General features: G+C 34.6%; 2 protein-coding genes across 2 annotated transcripts; one reads left to right on the forward strand and one right to left on the reverse strand.

Annotated features, from left to right (window-relative positions):
* The first annotated feature begins 7453 nt into the window (after nucleotides 1-7453).
* Nucleotides 7454-9837, forward strand: LOC111394593 (universal stress protein PHOS32-like). The gene is made up of 5 exons (XM_023020492.1): nucleotides 7454-7840; nucleotides 8088-8167; nucleotides 9243-9361; nucleotides 9438-9514; nucleotides 9600-9837. Exons 1-5 carry the CDS (start codon nucleotides 7609-7611, stop codon nucleotides 9623-9625), a joined length of 534 nt encoding a protein of 177 aa, XP_022876260.1. The 5' UTR covers nucleotides 7454-7608; the 3' UTR covers nucleotides 9626-9837.
* A 5461-nt stretch (nucleotides 9838-15298) lies between these two features.
* LOC111394594 (glycine-rich RNA-binding protein 2-like) lies at nucleotides 15299-16260 on the reverse strand. The gene is made up of 2 exons (XM_023020493.1): nucleotides 16081-16260; nucleotides 15299-15836 (listed from the first exon to the last, which is right to left on the reverse strand). Exons 1-2 carry the CDS (start codon nucleotides 16192-16194, stop codon nucleotides 15462-15464), a joined length of 489 nt encoding a protein of 162 aa, XP_022876261.1. The 5' UTR covers nucleotides 16195-16260; the 3' UTR covers nucleotides 15299-15461.
* Nucleotides 16261-23001: the final 6741 nt, after the last annotated feature.

Consider the following 23001-nt stretch of genomic DNA (forward strand, 5'->3'; position numbering starts at 1 on the left):
ATAGGAAAGCAAAATTTAAAACTCAAAATAGGCAAACAATTTTTTTTTTTTTTTAACTAGCTTCAATGTCCAAGCCGATTAACCAAACCGATCATTCCAAACAAATTTGGTTTGGTTCAGTTTCAACGATTGGATTGTATTGATTTAGGTTGAAATTTATCCAAACCATTCAATTCGATTTTGGGTTGGACATAAAATCAACCAACCCAAACCATATCCAAGCCTAATTATGTCCCTATTTTATCTCTATTATTTTTTTGAATAGTGATTTTTTTATGTGATTAAAAAAAGGGAAAAATTTATGGTTACATGTAAAATTATTTTATGAAAGAATGTGTGACTGAAAATGAGTTTTGAAAAAATGAAACTCAAATAAAGGCTATATTTGATTTTAGTTATTGTTGACCTTATAAAATATTTAGTGGAGTAATATTAGGAGTCTAGCATCTAACACTAGTGTTGCACCTGGTTTTGTTACCTCATTTTCTTGAGGCGAGGTCTAAGTCTTGGGGCCTTTTGATGCGTAAGTCAGCTTTAAAAAAAGTCAAAATCATGTTAAATTACAAAATAAGTTAATGATACTGCAAAATTCCTATTAGAACAATTTAAAATGAGTAAATAAATTAAAGAAAATTTATAAAGAAACTATTATTTTATTTGGTGAAGACAATAGACTATTCCCTACGTTTGTCTATGGAAAACACAATTTTTTTAATATATAGATCAATAAGAATTATTATGTTTTGTCGATCACAGGTTTTGAAATGTGCCTTACACAACATAAGTGATTTTAAAAATTATCTTAAAATCAACATCTTGAAGTGTTTTTGCACGCATCACTCTAAGGTCGAGCCACATTCTTTAAAATATATATATATATATATATATATATTATTAAACAGTGATTTGACATCATTTCCACCACACATTATTCAATAAAATAAAATTACATACAAATTTAAAATTTCTAATTTTTTAATCACACATTTCTCATGAATACACAATTTAGAAATACATTCTTATGAAAATAATGTGACCCAAACAAGGGTAATGCTATTTGTACAATTATGCTTGACAAAAATGGTTGACTATGTTGGTGTTGTCAAAATTTGGATCATTGATTTAAAAAATAAATTTTGAAATGAATGAAAGTGATGTTGTCAAGTATAAATTGTCAAATTAAATTGTACATTCACATGATATTTTCTTCCTCTCAGAGTCATAAACTTACAAGTGATCTTGTTTCTTTTCACAGTTTCATTTATGTTCAGTGCAAACTCATTAAAAGCTTGTTATATCCTCTAGCTACTTGTAGTTGGTGAATCATGAGAAAAGTCGAATGTACAGAACCCCTTCTTCATAGGCTCTATAGATATGAAATATGAGGTGTGTCCTCCTCATTAAAAAAGTATTCCAAAAAGTCCTACCCCACCCATGTTTGTGGGTATAGTAGCATAGCCCTATAGCTTTGATTCTGTACTTGAAGCACAGTTGGTGAATCATATAAGCAATTTCGAGAGAGAGAGAGAGCAAATTTTTCTTTCAAGATATCATTCAGCCCCTGTATGAGCCCCATTATTTCAAATTACATTTTTTCTCAAGTTTATTTTCAACTACTCATTTTTTTCGGTAAAATAATTTCCACGTAAATCCATTTTTTTTAACTTATAGCCACACAATCTTAAAAAATCACTATTATAAAACTCTTTTTTTGTTAAAATGAGGCTCAAACAGGGGCTTAATGATGTGTCCAGGCCTTAATTCGCCGTTCGATTATTTCGAATTGGTTTTCTAACATTTTAGCTCCCCACCTCTCCAATATTTCTAACAATTCCAACCAACATCTCGAAACCAAACTTATTTTTGGGCCTCTTTATGTTTTTGAAACCAACCAAAAAAGAACATTAACGCCACAAAGACCAATGCACCAATTGTTGTAATTCACTAGTTATTCATGAGATTCAGGGAATGTTAAAAATCCTAGGGGTTATTTGTATTTCTCAAGAATTTTGCCCACAAAGGAAAATAAATAAATAAATAAATCGCCGACTCCATCCCGTGGCAGAAAATACACTACTTCTTCTTCCCCCAAATTGGTTTTTGGCTATTTACTTTATAGTTTAAGCAAGATGACAATATTCATATGGTTGATTTTGATCGAGACTCACATAATGGTGAGGCCAATCGTGAAGTGAATCTCCACTTAGAAAATGCACCAATTCAGGAAGAAATTGCAACAAATGTGTTAAGATAAGCTGCTCTTCGTGTATTATGTGGCACGCCATATCAAGCCCCTGTTTGGCAGCTTTTAATTTAATTTAATTTATTTTTCGTATTCATTTTCAACTATGCATTTACACAATAAAATATTTTACACGTAAATCTAAATTTTTTCTCTACTTTTTAATAACATATTTTTCAAAAATACTATTTAGAACGTAGTTTCTCAAATTTAAGACCACCAAACAGGAACCTAATACATATTAAACAAGACATCCTACATATATAAAAGAGCCTAACTTTTGCTTAATACGTGTCACAATTTCATATCGTCAACCTAAATTTCCTTTTTCCCATCTTTACCCAACAACACATCATCTCCATTTTCACACGCTATTTTTCTTACACACACAACAATCACCTCATCAATTTTTACACTCAAACTTAAAACCTATCCTTCCAACTCTTCGATCTTCAGGTCTTCATACTCTTTTTAATCGATTACCATATTATTCCCCCACCCACCACCGTCCTCTCACACAAAAGAACTAAATATGGTGACGGAACATTTGCTGTGACAGTGATTAGGGTGGCACAACCAACCTTCCAGAATCCCACGATAAATTGGTGTTTGCCATCCATTCTTGTTATATTAAATGTGCATCTCCTTGTAAACACATACGAAAGTGAATATTTTTGTATATAGAAAAAGGGAACGTGAATTAGATCAATACAACTGTAAATGTTATGTCATAGATCTAATCAACATTGGACATAAATACTTTTAATATATAATTGATGCAATTTTATGGTAGATCTATTATTTAATTAAGATTCAATTAAATTAAATAATAGAATCTGTAGATTCAAATCTTGATAATTTGTTAATTATAAGGAATTGTGATTGTGAGATACGAATTACATATGATTGAGTCTTAAATTGTCCGTGGTCCTAAGTAATAACAAGATACATATATCATTATTACGGATAGACCATCACGTGTGACATTTCTTACTTATGAAGGAAGCAGTTGATCTCACAAGCTACAACGTGGACACTCAAATGAATATGTGTATGTTTTGTTGTAGAACAAAACATTGGAGACCCACTGAGAGATTCCACATGGATAACTATCTAAGTATCAATGGTTAATCTCTAACGTTCGATAGTGGAATTGATCCTTTGGTCAGCAGGCCATGGAATCCGAAATGAACTAAATGTATAAAACAAGGTTTGAACCTTGATCGACCCTCTTAATGGGATAAAACCCATATGTTTTAAATGGTTTACAAAGAAAATGTCGACATGGATAGAAACATTCGTACATACAAAGTAATGCTATTAGAAAAGGTTACAAACAAGGACAAAGTGTTGGCCTCATTTCGCTTGTAGTCATACTAAAGTCCATTCGAATTTTGGTTGCAATAGTGACATACCGTGACTATAGGTTAAAGCAAGCCCGTTGGAGTTGAAAATATTCAATTTGATAAAAAAAAAAAAATCAAAAGGTTTAATATTATCAAATGTGAAGACGAATTGCGTGTTTACAAGAAAATATTGGGAGCATTGTTGAATTCCTAATATTATATGTAAGGCATATTATTAGTAGGGAACAATATCCTTGCGTTTCAATCGTTGATACAATGGTTGTTATAGGATTTTTCATGAAAGATATGGGATAAACAACTTGATCTATAGAGATTGATCTAGAAGATTGATTAACTCATCTCAATCTTCATAGATAAAGAAGATTTTATATAGAGAAATTGGTTTACTTTTAAGCGGTGCGGAAAGATTCCAAAAGTGAAACAATCGTTGGTTCAATAATATAAACCTAATACATGATTGCTTCATAAGTAACATAGAGTTGCAGTGTGGATCAAGATGTTCATAAATAAACTTGGAGTAATTCCTAATATTGTTGATCACATGTGATTGTATTGTGATAACACTAGAACCATCGGTCAAGCAAATGAACTAAGGTCTTATCAATGATTCTAACATATACTAAGGTAATATCATTTCATCGGAGAGATAATATAAAGAAATTACATAAAGAAAGAAATGAATTATCACAAATGATAATATTGCAGATCTACTGACAAAGAGTTGTCGCAGCTTAAACATGATTGTCATGTAGACTTTTATGATATTGGATACATAAGTGATTGAATTTAGTGCAAGTGAGAGTTTGTAAGTGTTATGTTCTAGGTACAATCAACATTTGACATAAATACTTTTAATATATAATTGATACAATTTATGATAGATCTATTATTTAATTAATATTCAATAAATTAAATAATAGAGTCCGTAGATTCAAATCTTGATAATTTATTAATCACAAGGAGTTATGATTATGAGATACAAATTACACATGATTGAGTCTTAAATCTTTCGTGGTCATAAGTAATAACGAGATATGAATATTGTTATTACGGATAGATCATCATGTGTGACATTTCTTAGTTGTGAAGTAAACAGCTTTATCTCACAAGTTAAAGTATGGTGACACTTAAATGAACACGTAGGTATTTTGTTGTAGAACAAAACATTAAAGACTCGCCGAGATATTCCACGTGGATAACTATCTGAGTATCACTGGTTAATCATTGACGTTCGGTAGTGGAATTGGTCTTTTGACTTGAAGTTATCATGGTGCCTTATAAGAGGATAGTCATACTTTGATGATGTTGGATATTGCTCTGTCAAGGGCCACTAATACGGTGTCGTTCAGGTATGTCAAAAATCATATGAAGATTGTGAATGACCGATAGAGAATTCGTCACTCTTAGATAGTAAAAGATTGTGATCTACATTTCATTCAGTTAAGTCGATAATGAAATTCTTGGTCAAAGTGTACTCATAAGTTGAAAATGAGTTTTTGACTTAGATTGACTTAATAGTGGAATGAAAAATATGATCGATAATTAAGATTGATGTATCCATATTTTGTAATTGATCGGATCATATTGACGAAGCGATTAAAATTTCACGGTAAATGAACAAGTTTGGTTCTGTCATGCCACGTGACATTTTTCGTCACATGTATTGCCCTGACACATTGCTAATTGTCAATTTGGGATGGTAAATGTGAGTAGGTGATAAGTTAAAAAAGTGTTTTAATTTATCGATATTGATTATATCAAAATAATAATTCACATCACTATGCATCGTGATTGATAACCCAATGAGTCACACACAAAAGGAGAACTGATTGTATTTAACCAATTAATTAATTTAACAGGCGTTGAATAAATTAATTAATTGGGTTACTTATTTAATGACTTAAATTAATTAATTGGATTAATTAATTCATGGACCGAATTTAATTAAATGGGTTAATTCATGGACCGTTTGAGTTTGTATAAATAAGTAGTTAAGGTTTTGGATCTGTAGAGAAAATTCATTATTCTTGCCATCATAAGAAAAGGTCCAGTTGTCCCAATCCGTTTCTCTGTGTAGATCACAATTAAAGGCTGGACAATTGGACAGCTGTGGGTGACAGATCAAGATTGTTGGAACAAAGAAAAAGCAAAAGAGCTTACAGATCTAGAAAATGTTTAACTTTATTACAATTTATAACTAAATACAAAGAAAATCCTTAATGAAAATAAAAATCTATTTTATTTTTCGCTTCACATTATAAGTATATTCCTAACACCAACCATAACCCAATTAGTGAAAGAAGAAGCATAAACTCTACAAAGACCAATGCCCCAATTGTTGTGATTTACTTGTTATTCACGAGACTCAGCGAATATGGAAAAAAATTAGAGGTTATTTGTATTCTTCAAAAATTCTGACCGCATAGAAAAAAAATAAATGAATAAATAAAAAGATCGCGGGCTCCATTACGTGGCAGAAAGTACACTTATTCTTTTTTTCTTTTCTTTCCATTTTTTTTATTTTTTATTTATTTATTTATTTATTTATTTATTTTGGCTATTTACTTTATAGTTTAAGCAAGGAGATAATAATCGTATGGTTGATTCTGACAGAGACTCACGTAACGTGAAGTGATTCTCCTCTTAGAAAAATGCACCAGTTCAGGAAGAAGTTGCAGCAAATTTGTTAAGCTGTTTCCATGTATCGTGCGGCACGCCATATCAAGCCCCTTTTCGGTGGCTTTTAATTTAATTTACTTTATTTTAATTTATTTTTTGTATTCACTTTCAATTATACATTCACACGATAAATTATTAGTTGGCACACCAATGGACAAGTTGAGACTCCCAACTTTAATTTAGAGCTTGTTTGGTTTAGATTAAAAATTGATTTTAATCTAAATTAAAAGTCAAACAATTAATATTAACCATATCTTTCAAGGGTTCCACAACTTTTCAGTCACACATTTCTAAAATTTCTATCACAATCTACTAAAAAAAATCTATTTTTAATCCCTACCAAACATACACTTAAATTTTAATTAACTTTTGTTACAGTCAAATGATTTTGAAAAATCACAATTTAAAATTACTTATTATTTTTAATTTTAATTTAAATTTTAATCGATTTTTTTTTTATTGAACCAAACATGTTTATCTAAAACAGAGTCATATCATTCCACGTTTCTTATTATTCTTGAGATTCCAGCTGTCTTTGAGCATGCCATGACAAGAAAATAGGGAAAGATAAAGAAGAAACTATTTTATGTTCAGCTGTGCTACTTGCACAGACCCCATATATGGGGTCCATCTCATGTGACAGTCCCTGTACAAGTGGGCCTGTTCAGGGAGCATTTTACTTTTATGTTTTAGAGGGTGTTTGGTAGGGAATTTGAGAATTGATTCTATAGTCATTAGAGGTAAAAGTTGGTCTATTTGTGAGAGAAGAATTGAAAATTGACGGTTGAAATAGTGAAATAAAAGTTAAAAAATTAATTTTAATTTACTTAAAATCCCGACCAACACGCTTACTAAAATATTTACATTTGAAACTCATCAATCGTCGTTAATATTTTGAAAAACTGGTCAATAAAGATAAAGAAAGAATTATAGAACTTGTCCAATTCCATTCGCATATGGAAAAATTAAGGCTCCGTTTGTCATCTTTTAATAAAATAAATTATTAGATATTGTAATATTCTCCACTACATGAAACACAATAAAATTTTATACACACAAACTAATATATATATATATTTTTAAATTTCAGCCCCACATTCTCTAGGATGTCAGCCAGTATGAACCAAATCATTGAATAGACAACTTGGTAAAGAATGGAAGAAAAGTAGTCCAATTTCAACACGCAAATTCAATTATGACTGTACACTCTAAAAAGAACCATTGCTGAATGGAAAACCCACAAATGATTCCATTTTGATCAACTCATAGCCCCCAGAGAGAGAGAGAGAGAGTTAAAAAAAGGAGAATCAAATCAACGAAATGGAGACGTTAATGGAGGAAGAAGAGTACAACTGGAAAGAAGTGAAACTTCCTACACTAATTCCAATTGTACCGGAGCCGGAACTGGAGAGAGAAACCGGAGAGAGAAGAAGAGGCCGCGACATAATAATCGCAGTTGATCATGGACCCAATAGCAAACACGCTTTTCATTGGGCCATAACTCATCTCTGCCGCCTTGCCGATACCGTTCATCTTGTTCATGCCGTTTCGAGTAACCCTAATTTTATTTTCATATTGTTCTACGTTTTCGCTTTTAGGAAATTTGCAGTCTCATACACGAGAAAGACACTGATAACTTAGATTTGAATGGTTTTGGTCATTTGGGACTATTTTGTTCATTTTAAAAGAGTGGGGACTGACTTGCTGCTCGAGTAACCGTTAGTGAAATTTTCTTGATTTTTGTATTTATATATAATTGGAATGAATTTTCTTATATGATTGTTATTTATTTATGTTAGGTTTGAAGAACCAGATTGTTTACGACACGACACAGGTTCTTATGGAGAAGCTTGCAGTGGAGGCGCTTGAGGTTGCTATGGTAATTTCAATTTTCTTTTCCAAATTTAATCTTAATTATTTTGGTAGTTTTGTGTTTTCATGGAACATTTGATGTTGCAAGAAATAAAAATGGTTAGTTTATTTGACATTAACATTGTGTTTGCAATTATTGTTATTTCTTGTTTTCAAAAAATTTAAAGTTTAGAATAGATTGCTAATAACCTCAATAGGCCATGTTAGTTTTAGTCATCTCATTCTATTAAAATCGTGACACTCTTATGAACATTTAACTCGCTACGTCTATGCAAAAGTGATGATGATCGATTTTGTTATGACGTTTAAAATAATGCAAATTATGAAGGTTGAGATAAAATTTGATGCTCCTATTTTACATGTTGTTTTTGAAGGATGAGAACCAATTATGTAGCATTTACATCAAGAATTCAAGTATTGTACACGTCGTTAGTCCTACGTCTCAGCCTCCCTCCACCTGAAGCCTAGTGTTAGGTGGCCCACGGACCTTTTCATAAGAGGGTCGCCTAATCTGTAAGCACAGGAGAATACTACATGTATGCATGTAAGAAAATGCAACCATTGGACATGGAGTTTGCGATGTAGCGAGCTTGTTTTTTATTTTTCATTATCTAGTGTACATTACAATTTGAAGAATTTTTTTTGGACCAATATTTACTGTTTTGAATAATGTTTTTGAGATTTTTTCTGCCAAATGTTACAATTAATTTGTTTTACGTGAACAAATTATTTATTCATCAATACTATCTCCTTTGACCAACTAGTACATCATTTTTCCATTTCACTTTTCTCTTCACTGTTTCCACGTATATTGATCTATCTTCTATACAGAAGTATGTTGGCGTCTGTCTACATTGTTCTTGTAATCAGAGACCCTCACATGTGCATTTAGAAACTCTCACTTATGTTCGTCTTTGTCATGACGAAAAATTTAAAACCTGGTATAATTGTATTGTTTATATAGAAATCATTTAACCATAAAAAGAGCGAAAGGAAAACAAAAGTCGCATAATGAATTCTATGGATTTTCTGTTTTTAAGCTTTTATCGTATTTTATATGGAATTTATCACGTTTAAAATAGGTAAAGTCAAAGGCTAGGATCGTGGAAGGAGACGCAGGGAAGGCAATTTGCAAGGAAGCAGAAAGGTTGAAGCCAGCTGCTGTTGTCCTTGGCACCAGAGGCCGAAGCTTGATGCAAAGGTGCCACTCTCCCTCGATCTCTCACCCCTTTACCTATTTGTGCTCGACTGAGATTTTTATCTTGACTCTATTTTAGTGTGCTACAAGGAAGCGTTAGTGAATATTGCTTCCACAATTGTAAAACCGCACCAGTCATTATTGTTCCTGGAAAAGGTATAATCTATTTTCTAACCCAAATTATTTAAATTCTTTGTTTTGAATTCTTAGGAACTGATATATAAATTTTATTCAATGACAGAGGCTGGGGAAGAATCTGTTTTGTAATGGAGCAGCTGTTTCTTGAGAGCAAATTTGTGTAATGAATGATGTGAGTGTATGTCTATACAGTTCATTTACTTGTGTTCTAATGTATTTTTCCATTTATGTCTATTAAAATTTTATGTGTTGAGTTGCTACTGATGATATAATTTGTGAGATATAAAAAATTTAGTGTCCAAGATTGCAGTTACTTTGAGTTTGCCTTGGAATCTTTCTAAGTGCTTATAATATCCTTCGTTATACATGCATTTAGCTTTGAATTGAGAGAGGTGCTTAATTCCATGAGTTTGCTTTGCACGTTTCTAATCTCGTTATGTTCATATATATTACAATTGGAATTAGAATTTGACGAAAAATTGCATCTTTATCTATTTGACATTCTTGATTCCGTACAGCTTCAAATCTTTCACCCTACATCAATTTCACTGTAGCTTGTGATTTAGTGAAATATCAATCGATACCAACATGATAGTAGGATACTTCAAATTTGGGATCACCCTCGTTTATATAAGTTCTCATATTGTCTTCGGTGGATTAGCATGTTGACCTATACCAATAAAATCTTTAAGCCCTCCCAATTTTAGTTTACGAATGAATTCAAGAACATGTGCAAAAAATTCTGACCCTGAGTTGTATTGGCTTGTGGGGTTCTGAAGATTTGTTTACTCGCATGCATACTCAGAAGGTTCGATAGACGAATATCCTTCAAATTTATGTGTTAAGTTTTCCTGAAATAGATTACAGCGTCTTAACATCATGCAGTACTAGTGAGGATTAGACCATACGGGACTGCTGTAGAGCATACTTATCGCCAAGTAAGTTTGTGGGCTATTTGTACATTGAAATGTAAACGTGTGAATGGCACACGCATGCACTAGTTGATCATCTTTGCCAGGGTATATGACACAATTTTGCAAGGACGGGTGCCCACAAAATGAATACATTGCATGGATGCAATTATTTAGGTTCTTAGACAAGCATCAACTTAGCGTTTGTAGAGGCTTGGATAATACAAGCAACGAGATTTTTAGTTTTATTTTCGTTGTACCCAGTGATACAGTTTGGGCATTGAGGAAATGTAATAGAAAGTGAATCTGGAACATCCAAGTTGAAACTTAGTACTATGGTCCCCTCTCTCATGTTACCACATAGAAGTTGTGTAGTTAAGGAAGAGGAAGCGACCACTCTCGATACATCAACCAGTACTTCATAATGCCTCTTCACGTCTTTTGGAATTTTCCCTACTTTTTAACAATATATTCGAAAAACAAAACCACTTTCTACAAAATCCATTATACAAAAACATAAAAGAGCACTGAGAAAATATACAGATTGTTAGTGGTTTTGGGGGTTAAGTACAGTTGCTAATGCATGCTTTGATTATCATGGAGAAAAGTACAAGGTCAATCCATAGTATATAGCGTAAGTGCACCGTATGATTAGACTTCATATAATCCAATCTGTGGCCCTATCCAGAGTAAATTCTTCAAAATCGATTCATTTTAGTCCTATTCATTTATAATATCCACAAAACCACCTCTGATGGTGGTGATGAGTTCAAAAGACATCCCTAAAATCTTAATTTTAGTTGAATAATGTTGTAATTGTTCGAAGTAATGCTATTCATAGTCAGCGACTGCAGTAATCGTCCTATATAGCAATTTGTTATTGGAAATATTAGCTTGTCATTTGGGGCAACATAATTATAGGAAATTAATGCCTCACATAGGATGATTACTGTAATTACTGATTATAAATAGCATTATTCATTTGTTAAATTCATTTCAGCAACTCTACTTTGGTATGGATGAAAAGCTGCCCATATATCATATTGGATGAGCAAACACATTAGTTTCCCCTTTTGTCGAGCTCTTGTAGAAACTTAACCATCACCACACTGTGGAAATGTGTAGAGCCTAATCGTATTAGAAACATAAACCCTTTATTGCAGTTTGACATATTATTCCAATGGTCTTATTATGTGGGTCTCTTTGAAAAACAAACATGCGAGCTTAATGGCGGATATTGTTAGTGAATGGAGGCCATGACACTTCTCATTGGATCCAAAGAACTGCTATTAGCACTGGATAAAGATCCTTGCAGTAACAGAGTTAATGGATTTGTTGCTCGTTGATGTATAGAAAATCTTGAAAAGAATAGAAAGAATCTGTGGCTCTTTGAAACGAGTTGCAAAAAGGCTACAGGTTTATGAATCCCCTCTAATGATTAGTTGAAAATTACATTTTCGGTTTGTCTAGGAATATGTACGTAGAGAAGAGAAGATTTGGGAACTCGGAAAAACCTTTCTACATATATTTGGAATCTTTATTATTGGGTCCATCTTCAGTGAAAGTAAGATCTGTAAATGTTGCCCCCCGGGGCACAGCTCAACTGGTGGATTAATCAACATTGGCTTGCTTCCAACGGCAGGGTGGAGAGTTCGATTCCTGGTGGGGACCTGCGGCCAAAAATTTGGTATGGAGCAATCATTGTGGAGGAGGGTTTCTTGTGCGCAGAAGTGTATAGTCAATGGGGGGAACTTGTGATCCAGTTGAGGTATAACCCGCGATTTACCCCCTCCAAGGTTCTAGGGGCATGGGCCTTGGAGGTCCAGAATTTAGTTTGATGTAAGTTGGGATACCTGAATATTAAAAAAAAAAAAAACGATCTATAAATGTTTCTCAATCTCTCTGCTGCAGCTGGTCCTTCCCACAAGGTCGAGATTGTTAACGACGTGTAAATGTTTCCATGATATTCTCTTGATCTCGTTTGATTATATTCCAGATGGTTAGGTTTCATATATTATCACCTCTTGTTAAACAGGTCCAGTAACTAAAGAGAATGGGAGATTTAAACACCTTAGAAACAATTTCAGACATGTTTGGTATGTTGGATTGGACATTATTAAAAAAGAGAGGGAGAACTTTAAAATCTTGTTTGTTTTCCTTTATAAAACTACAGATTAGTGCATGCCGAACTTGCCTTTAATGTTTTGCATTATTTTTAACCTGCCGATTTGCATCGGAGGGAATCTTTGAAATTTAAAGTCAATATAGATATCAGATATCAAAAATCCAATTGCCAAGTTTAGATGTTGTTGGGAGCAACAATGTCACTTTTAACACATTGTTTCAATCACTCAGATGATGATGATTGAATACCATAAAAAATTTAGGGTCTGTTCGGTAACCTTTTTGAGAATCAATTTTTTTTTTTTTTTTTTATCGTTAAAGAGGTAAGTGGATCCCACTTGTACGTGAAGAAGTCGAAAATGACAGCTGACTTAGAGAAGTAACGATCAAAAAATTGATTTTTTGGGGTGAAAAATCAGAACCAAATGGGGGCTAAGCTTGTTTTCGTTGGACAAAAATTAATTTTTAGATGAGATCATGGAAACTTGATCCAAACCAGTGGGTATCAAAGTTAGCATCATGAATTCGAGTCGTGAAAATGTCATGTTGAGGGAGATATTGTTGGGGGAGCAACAATGCCTCTCTTAATGATATGGTCAATCAAACGATGGTGGTCAAATGTTATAATAGATTTAGTATGTACTCGTTAGACACATTTTTAGATGAGATGGTTGAAATGTGATCCTAATAGATGTTAAAGACTAATCAATGTTTCTTTGCTGCAAGCAATTTGGATCTTGCAACAGAAATTTGAACCAATAATTCACATTTGTAAATGACCATTTGATAGTTTGGAGAGCATTCCACCAAATAGAAATTAAAAATGTCTTCTACAATTTTTATACCCGGAACCAAGCACCCAAATTTGGTTTAATAATTCTCTAAAGGCCCGAGTCTTCCCCAACTTTCCTCCTCTCAACCCCCATCCCCAAAAGTTGCCGCAGGACGCACCTATTTCACGACGTCGTCACTCTCATTCCATTCTCCATTGGCGATTTGTGGCATAAAGACCTTTTTCTCCAATTCTCTCTTGCACTATATATTCTGCAACTTGGACATAACACTAACATAAGAAAGAAAGGTGAATGAAGGAGACAAAGACGAGTTATTCTCAACTTTATTTATTCAATTTCAAGTTTAGCCAACTGATATGCATTCTACCCAATCATCCTTATGTATGCTAAGTATCAAGACTGATAATAAGTAAAAAAATTCGCTATGTGTACATTGGCGTGTCACCTCACATGAGGGAGGGGTTCACACCCAATAAAAAAAAGTGTGGGCCCCCCTTGTGTGAGGGGCGTGACGTCGGTGTACGTGTAGCACAATTGATAAGTAAAACCTGAAATCGATGCTTTCTAGGTTCTAGAAAATCTTAAAAATACAGAAATGTACTAAACTAATTTAGACTGCAAAGACAAATCAAACAACAGAACAAGAAGTTCTAGGTATAGGGATGGCAATCGAGCTCGTCGGCTCGGGCCGTTCGTGGTTCGGCCCGAAAAAACCCGAGTAGGTCTGGCTCGAGGCTCAAGCCCAGCCCCAATTTGGATTCCTAAGCTAGCTCGTGTGGTTCATGGGGCTTTATATAAATAAAAAACAAAAAATAAAAATACTAAAGGTAGTAGGTTGCTGCCTTATTTGTTGAAATAAGGCAGTAAGCCTGCTGGCCTCTGCCATTTTTTTAAAGGCAACAGCCTATTGCATATAAAAAAAAAAAAAAGAAAAAAAAAAAGAGCCTGGCTCGGCTTGAAAGAGCCTAATTTTTTTGATCGAGCTTTTGCTCGGCTCGGGCCCGAAAAAAAACTCGGACATTTTATCAAAGCCCAATTCAAGAATTTCAGCTCGCGAGCCGGCTCGGCTTATTGACATTCCTGTCTAGGTCTAAAAACTTCACTAATCTCTCCATACATCAATTGATTATCAGTATGCAATCCCAATTCTATGACATTCTAGCGTTTTTAATGCTTCTATAACTGATATAAAGCTTCCTTATCTCCAACTTCCATTATAAAAAATAAAATAAAATGTTCGAGTAAAAACATTACTTTTAGCACATTCTTTAGTCCTCTTTACCAAACGTTACAAAGAGAAAATTGTCAAGGGTGAGTGGAGCGAAGGGACACCGCAGCAAAATAGGCAGCTTCGGGGGACAACTTGGGTGATGGGGGTTGAGTGGATGAAGGTTGGGAAAGACACATACCTGTGTAGAATTGGGGTGTTTGATTATTTTTCATTTAAGGGTCACGATCGTTTGTCAAATAGATTGGTAGGTGGAACATTCACTCATAAGTTTTATTCCAATTGCAGAGTCCTGAGACGGAAGTACTTAGCTTGCTAGGGGATGGGATTCATTCGCTTGTATTCTTTTGCTAGAACTACAATTTTTTTTAATTTTTACCTTGCTTCCCTACTACCATTTTGCAGCGTTGGGGTTTATTTATTTATTTATTTTTCATCCTTAATGAAGAGTTCCAAGATTTGTGAAACCGAGCCCTCTTTATCGCAAGTACAGTCGAATACCATTATAATAATCTTGAAATGTTAGGATTCTATTTAAGATTTTGATCCAATTCATGGCTACAAATTCTTGAATTTCTTCTGAAGTTAAGTAGATTCAGTGAAAATGACTAGAGATTTAGCTGCCTGGTGCACATAACCAAAGCTCTAGTTTCTTTTTCCTGAATCTGAACCAATTCCGGGCTTCTTGATTAACGGACGAACTTAATCAGGATCAGGACATACAATCAGTAATCGAAAACAAGGATCAAAATCAAATTTTGAAGGATCACAATTTACTTCATTTTGCAGAAATCTGCAAATATTTATTTATACATGGTGAAAGTAACCACAAGAACCAGAGATCAAGAACACAAAACATAGCATTAGAAACTAACACACAATGGAAATCACGAATAGAACATTTAACCCTAATAATTCCTCCAGTTGCCTTCGGAATCACCACCGCCTCTTGAGTAACCACGTTCACCGCCATATCCACGGTCACGGCCGCCACCGTAGCCGCCACCGTAGCCGCCACCATATCCGCCACCGTATCCACCACCGTTGCCTCCTTTGTAGCCTCCATCTCGACGGCCGTAGCCACCACCCTCACGGCGACCACCACGGAATCCACCTCCACCTCCACCTCCACTGCCGCGAGATTGAGCCTTGTTAACGGTAATATTCCTCCCATCAAGATCCTGACCGTTCATTCCTTCAATCGCGTCCCTCATCGATTGGTCGTCCTTGAAGGTAACGAATCCAAAACCCCTCGATCTTCCAGTTTCGCGATCATTAATTATCTAAATAAGAAAATTCCAAAAACCCATCAGATTCAAACAGATCCATAACATACATAGTAAAATGATCAAAATGAAAACTGAAAAGCGATTCGATCCTCATCTCCTGATAACAAAAAGGAAGATGGAACGTACCGATACAGGGGAAAGTAATAGTAACGGAAATAGTAACTCAGTAACAGTAACATATTAACAGTTGTCAACAAAACCGAATCGAGACGGATCCCGATCTCTGCGACTAACGGACCTTCGATTCGATGACTTCTCCAAACTCAGCAAAGGCTTGCTCGAGTGATTGATCTGTGGTGGCCCATGCTAGACCACCGACAAAGCATCTGTACTCAACATCTGCAGACGCCATTGATAACTTTAGATAGAGAAACTGAGGAAGAAGGAGATAGAATTGCAATGGAAGTAATTGAAGCAGAAATACAGTGTTTATATAGGCGGAAAAAGCTAGTTGTGGTTAGGGTAAAAAGTACGCACATAGAGCTTTTTAGCTTTTTCCATTACCATGGTTAAGGATAATGGTTAAGAATAACTTTTTCATTTTTAGGAAGAATATAATATGAGAATAGGACTGAATATGGTCCTCTTCATTTTGATTTTAAAGAGAATCAAATTGAACCCAAATTTTCAGGTAGTAAGTGGAATCGTTGGGTTCAAATTTAATTGTGGAACCGTTTGGATTCGATTTGATTCCATTCAGTTCTGTTTGATTTCATTTGATTCTCGAGTTCGTACTATAATTAAATTTTTAAATATTTACAAAGTTCCATTAATTCAACTAATGATATGTTTAATCTTAACTTTTATAAAATAACGACTCCAATTTTTCCCTTAGGGTTACGATCCAACAATTGTTTATCAAGGGCAAAGAATTTTTAAAATTCCGGCATGTTTGTTGACACAATACAGTAAACAAGATTTCAAATTCTTTTTCTTACTACTAGTCTTTGCTCGTGCAATGCACTGGTTGCTTCAATATAAAGCTAATGTTAGCGTGTTTAATGTGAAGGAATAATGATAGATATGTTGAACCTTATCTATTTTTTCTTTTCTAAAAGTAATTGCAATAAATCAAATTAGATACACTTGGAATAACTGGTTAGAGTAAAGAATTGTGCTAGAACATTTAATTTATATGCATGTGGATGCCTTCGAAAGCTGACGGAAATAAGAATAAAATAAATGAAATATAGAATATACTAATCTATTTTGTTTGTTTATTTATTTGTTTATTTTTTTTGGGAATTTTAATGAATGATAAATACTTTGTTTACACCAAATAAAAAATTCAAGCATTCATTTTTAAATACAGAGAGAGACATGTGAAGAAGATGACAACAAAGCCCTTATGGCCAAATAAACAAGGCAATTTGATACCTAAAGTACATCGGATATCAAAAGTAGCACTAAATCATTGTCCAAGACACTGTCCCATATGTTCCCCCGAGTTCCATTTTCTTCATTAAAACCCAGCAGCACAAGCTCAACAAATGAGTGAGAACCCTTCCTCAAATCGATCTGCATGAAGAATGATATGGTTACAAGCTTTATACGAGGATAAACTTGCATTATTTCTTGAGAAAATGACAAAAGTAAAAAAAAAAATAACAAATTACCTTAACCACAATATCAGATTTCGCTTCAGCAAGAGAATCCTTCAAGTTCTGAACTTAAGCCGATCCCTACACAAATGCAAAGAGTTTCTATCATCTTGGCAGAAATCAGTAGAACATCGTGAAGGAGCAGTTATAATTCCTTATTTTAAGAGCTTCATATCGCAAAGTTTATAATGGTTCATTTATTTATCAACAATCAAGAATGAGTTATGTTAAATATGTACAACCCTAGTACCCAGGAAATGAGGCATGCCTTAGCATATTTCAAGAGCTACCCCTGCATTCAACTGAGTGTACAAGATTGTTGATAGAAATTTAGGCCTTTTCCTCTCATAACCATTTCAACCAATGAATAAAGTTAAAGTTCAAGAATCAGAAATGACAAAGTTGTAAGTTCCTTTTTTTTTTTATTTTTTAGAAAAAAAAAGAATAAGAAGAATTGACTATCAAAAAGAAATTAAAATTACCAGCTCCGATGGCAAAGACATTCTTCAATCCTCCCATAAAACTTCATGCATAAGAAGGTCATTGTGGTCCCAAACATTGAAATGGGATTTGCCTTAAGAACTTAGGAAGTGGTATTCTCCATTTTCAGGCTCCACATATTCGAGCATTAGCACCATATTCCATGTTATAGATCTCTACGGAAATATTTGGTCTGCTAATTAATATAATATAGATAAGGAAATAAAGAAAGAATTACAAACGAGGTGACAATTTCTTTTAAATAAGATGCTTTGCTTTGTTCTATTTGATTCTCGTTCTATGATGTGGAATTTGGGGATGAAGGAATAAATGTGGTTTACTTGCTTCATGAGCAATCTGGACCCCCCCCCCCCCCCCCCCGTCCCCCCCCCCCCCCCCCCCCCCCCAAAAAAAAAAGCCACATGCTTCTGCAAGTTTTATCGTTGCATTTCCCTAAGTGTGCTCATATCCATTCCTATTCAATTTCTTTAAAATATCACCGGTAATTTTACTTCCTACCACCAAATTCAAAAAACTAAAAGACAGACAGAATTTAACACAAGATCACGCATGCCAAGCTGTGAGAAAATTGAAATAAAGACTCCAAAATAACAGTTAGGAATGAAATTAATAACACAAAATGAAGACAAGCAATCAAGAAAACATACAACACAAGGTTCAGAGACATTAGAAAAAGAATCGAGATACAATGCAACAATGTCTCTAAGAAGCTAATTCGAACAGCTTTGATAGAAGCTACTTGCAAATGATTCTAGCTCATCAAATGTTTAAACCTTTCTTAGCAACTTTGTTATATGGATTTTGGTCCAAGGGTCATATTTGTGTAAAATCTACTATTTTATCCATCGACGCAGACTTTCTGGTTACTCAATATTAGCAAATTCTCCCACAAGAATACCGTATGTCACCACGCATTTCAATTCCTTCTTCCACCATCTTTCTTACACATGAAAATGCTTCTTCCATGTCTCTTCCTACTGCATATGCACAAAGAAGGCTGCAGCAGTGCAAAGTGGATTTATCGTGAGATGATCACTTAATAATTTAAAATGGGAATCGGATCAACTTCTTATGTGCAACTAAAAGCAATAGGAAGATACAATTGGTTTTCTCCCCATTACTACATTTTAGGCCAAACCTTGCACCACATTTCTTATGAAGAATTGGAATGACTTCCAAGCATACATTGCATCACTTCATTTTTTTTTTCTTTTCCACTGGTGCGGAAGCGTGTTTGAATTCTTGAAATAAGAATTATAATGAAAGAAATATGAACCGATATAGGAATAATATGCTTCTATTGATTGAATAATGAATAATTGATTGAGAATTGTACAATAGCTTCTATATTTATAGGCAAATTCCTATTTCTAACAGTACTAGAAAATTGAAATAAGGAAACTAGTGAACTAATAAAACTCTATTCTAATTAAAACTCTCAATAAAATAAAAGTCCTAACACAATAAAACTAAAAAGAAAATAAAGTCTTAGAAAATATAAAATACAATTGTAGTAGGAATCCTATTGCAGTTGTACTACATCAATCCCCTCCACTTGAAAGAAAACTTGCCCTCGAGTTTTGTGTTTGCAAGGAAAATTCATCTCGAGGAAAGTATTCATAAATATCAACAACATTAAAAGTATCGAAAATGTTCATATCTGCTGAAAGATCAACTTTATAAGTATTATCGCCAATTTTTTGAAGAATGCGAAAAGGACCAATCTTCTTATCTATAAGTTTACTGTAAGTGCCAACAGGAAAACGATTTTTTCTGATATGAACCATCACTAAATCACCTTCGTTGAATAGCTTAAAGCGCCTATGTTGGTCAGCAGCAGCCTTGTAACGAATATTAGCATCTTCTAAATTTTGTTTATTTTGTTTTACCTCGTAATGAATTCTTTGAATATGTTCAGCAAACTGCTCGAATCATATTGCCAAGAGTTCGATTAGCCACTTCGGTTTGACCATCTATTTGGGGATGACTTGTGCTACTAAATTTTAAAGAAGTGTCAAATATTTTCCACAATGTCCTCCAAAAGTGACTTAAAAACTTTACATCTCTATCAGAAGTTATAGAACAAGGGATACCATGTAGGAGAACGATCTCGCGAAAAAATAAATTAGCCACGTAAGAAGCATCTGTAGTTTTCTTACAAGGAATGAAGTGAGCCATTTTTGAAAATCGATCAATTACGACCAAAACAGAATCAACTCCCCGTTGAGTTCGTGGGAGACCGAGAACAAAATCCATTGTAAGATCTTGCCATATTGTATCTGGAATAGGCAAAGGAGTATAAAAGCCAGTATTTTGAACTTGTCCCTTAGCTTTCTGACATATTGGGCAACGTTGAACAAAACGACCAATATCACTTTTGAGTAGGGGCCAGTAAAATCTCTCTTCAACCAAGCTGATTGTCTTATCTCGACCAACATGTCCGCCTAAACCGCCTGCATGTAGTTCTCGAATCAAGTGCTCACGCAAAGAAGAACGAGGAATGAATAATTGCGTTCCCTTAAACAAGAATCCTTCCTGAAGAAGGCAATCGGGTATAAATTCCTTATCATTGCATCGAGCCCATATATCGCCAAAATCTTCATCAGTTGCATATAGTTCCTTTAAACAATCAAACCCAACTACTTTTGTTTTAATTGTAGCTAGAAGAGATGCATAGCGACTTAATGCGTCTTCTACTTTATTCTGTTGGCCAGATTTATGTTTTATAACAAAAGTGAATTTCTGCAAAAAGGTAATCCATCGAGCGTGCATTCGATTCATTGTTTTTTGAGAATTAATAAACTTCAAAGTTTGATGATCTGTAAATAGCACAAATTCTCGTTGAACCAAGTAATGTTCCCAATGCTTTAATGCTCGAATAACGGCATAAAATTCTAACTCATACTTAGTCCACTTTTGTCGTGGTTCACTAACCTTTTCACTGAAAAATTCAACTGGGCAGCCTTCTTGGGACAACATTGCTCCAATGCCCATAACTGAAGCATCACACTCAACTTCAAATATTTTCTCGAAGCTAGATAGTGCCAACACCGGTGTAGTGCATAACTTGTTTTTGATTGTCTTAAAACTATCTTCCCGTGCTTTGCCCCACTGGAATTGGCCCTTTTTCAAGCAATCAGTGATAGGTGCTATAATTTTACTAAACCCTCGAATGAAGCGCCTATAAAAAGTTGCTAATCCATGAAAGCTCTGTACTTCTCGCACGGTTTTAGGAGTTGGCCACTCGCGTATTGCTTTCACCTTTGCCTCATCAACTTGAATACCATCTTTTCCCACCATTAAACCAAGAAATAATAGTTGGTCGGTCATAAAGCTGCACTTTTTGAGATTAATATACAATTTATTTTCCTGAAGGGCTGAAAAAACTTCTGTAAGATGTGCTAAGTGCTCATCTTCATTTTTGCTGTAGATAAGAACGTCATAAAAATAAACCACCACAAAATTTCCCACAAATGGACGAAGAACTTGGTTCATCAATCGCATAAATGTGCTCGGCACGTTTGATAGCCCAAATGGCATCACTAACCACTCGTAGAGACCATCTTTTGTTTTAAAAGCTGTTTTCCACTCATCGTCAAGGCGTATATGGATCTGATGATAGCCACTCCTTAAATCAAGCTTGGTAAATATCACTGCACCTTCCAACCTATCGAGCATATCATTGAGACGCGGGATGGGAAAGCGATACTTGATTGTTATTTTATTAATGGCACGACTGCCTATACACATTCGCCAACTGCCATCCTTCTTTGGAATGAGTAAAGAAGGAACTGCACACGGACTTAATTCATTAACCTGTCGCTGCAACTCTTCGTGTTCTACTGGGCTCATGCGATAATGTGGCAAGTTAGGTAAACTAGCTCCAGGTGCCAAATCAATATGATGTTGGATATTTCACATAGGGGGCAACTCGTTTGGTAACTCGTCAGATGCTATCTCGGCAAAATCAGCAAATACTTTCTGAACTTTGGTGGGAATCTGTATAGTTACTTCTGATGGACCTTTAACAACCAAGGCCAATACTGTGCAAGGCTCTTTTACTTGTTCCAAGAATCCTGGGCCTGAGATGTTGGTAAAAAGTGGTTTCTCTTCCTTGATGGCGGGGTTGGTTTTCATAGGTTGAGATTGTGGTACCAAAAGGATCTTCCTATTTAACCACCAAAATATGAAAGTATTATCCCGTCCCTTATAAGTGGCATAAACATCATAGTGCCATGGACGACCCAATAAAATGTGAAAAGCATCCATATCCACCACATCACATATAATTTCATCTTTGTAATATTTTCCAATTGACAAAGGAACCTTACAAATCTCTAAAACTTAAACTTCCGGGCCCTTTTTAATCCATGCAATCTTGTATGGCGAAGGGTGTCTCTCAGTCTTCAGATTTAGAGCCTTTACCACTGCTTTCGAAATAACATTCTCACTACTACCGCTGTCAATGATCACATTGCATATCTTATTACGAACAATGCATTGAGTCCTGAAGATCTTGTGTCGTTGAGAGGTATCTGGCCCTTTGGAGCAAGCAAAAGGCGTTGGATAATGCACGCCAATTCTTCCCCTGTATTTGCATCTGCAACATCACCCCCCTCATAATCATTATCTTCAAGATTTTGCTCTTCCCCACTGTCGCCTTCTTTTGCAAAGTTAATGGATCTTCTATTTGGACAGCTATTTGAAAAATGACATGGTTGATTACACCGAAAGCACTTCCCCAGATTAGGACGTATATACGGGTCATTATTGATTCGTGGCTGTGTTTGATTTCTGCCTTAGCTCTTAGATCGAACAGGGGCGAGAGTTCCTCTTTGATTCTGTGTTGAATTTTGAATTGGAGTAGCATCCTTGCTGTTATTATTGTTGTTATTTGAGATTGTTGCACCCTTTGGAGTAGTATAAGTTTCTTGAATTGGCCTTCGAAAATTTCCTTGAGTACGGGCTGTAGTTTTATTCATCTGATTTTCCACTTTCATTGTTAAATTGACTGAATCTGTCATGGTCCAAATTTCTTGAAGGGCCAATCGATCTTG

This window comes from Olea europaea, chromosome 5 (genome assembly GCF_002742605.1).
Source record: "Olea europaea var. sylvestris chromosome 5, O_europaea_v1, whole genome shotgun sequence".
Classification (NCBI taxonomy): domain Eukaryota; kingdom Viridiplantae; phylum Streptophyta; class Magnoliopsida; order Lamiales; family Oleaceae; genus Olea; species Olea europaea.

Coding starts and splice junctions, on each gene's coding strand:
- LOC111394593 (XM_023020492.1), top strand. CDS start 7,609: ATGGAGACGTTAATGGAGGAAGAAGAGTACAACTGGAAAGAAGTGAAA. Junction 8,168..9,242: donor AGGCGCTTGAGGTTGCTATG/GTAATTTCAATT, acceptor CGTTTAAAATAG/GTAAAGTCAAAGGCTAGGAT. Junction 9,362..9,437: donor GGCCGAAGCTTGATGCAAAG/GTGCCACTCTCC, acceptor ACTCTATTTTAG/TGTGCTACAAGGAAGCGTTA.
- LOC111394594 (XM_023020493.1), bottom strand. CDS start 16,194: ATGGCGTCTGCAGATGTTGAGTACAGATGCTTTGTCGGTGGTCTAGCA. Junction 15,837..16,080: donor GAGAAGTCATCGAATCGAAG/GTCCGTTAGTCG, acceptor TTTCTTATTTAG/ATAATTAATGATCGCGAAAC.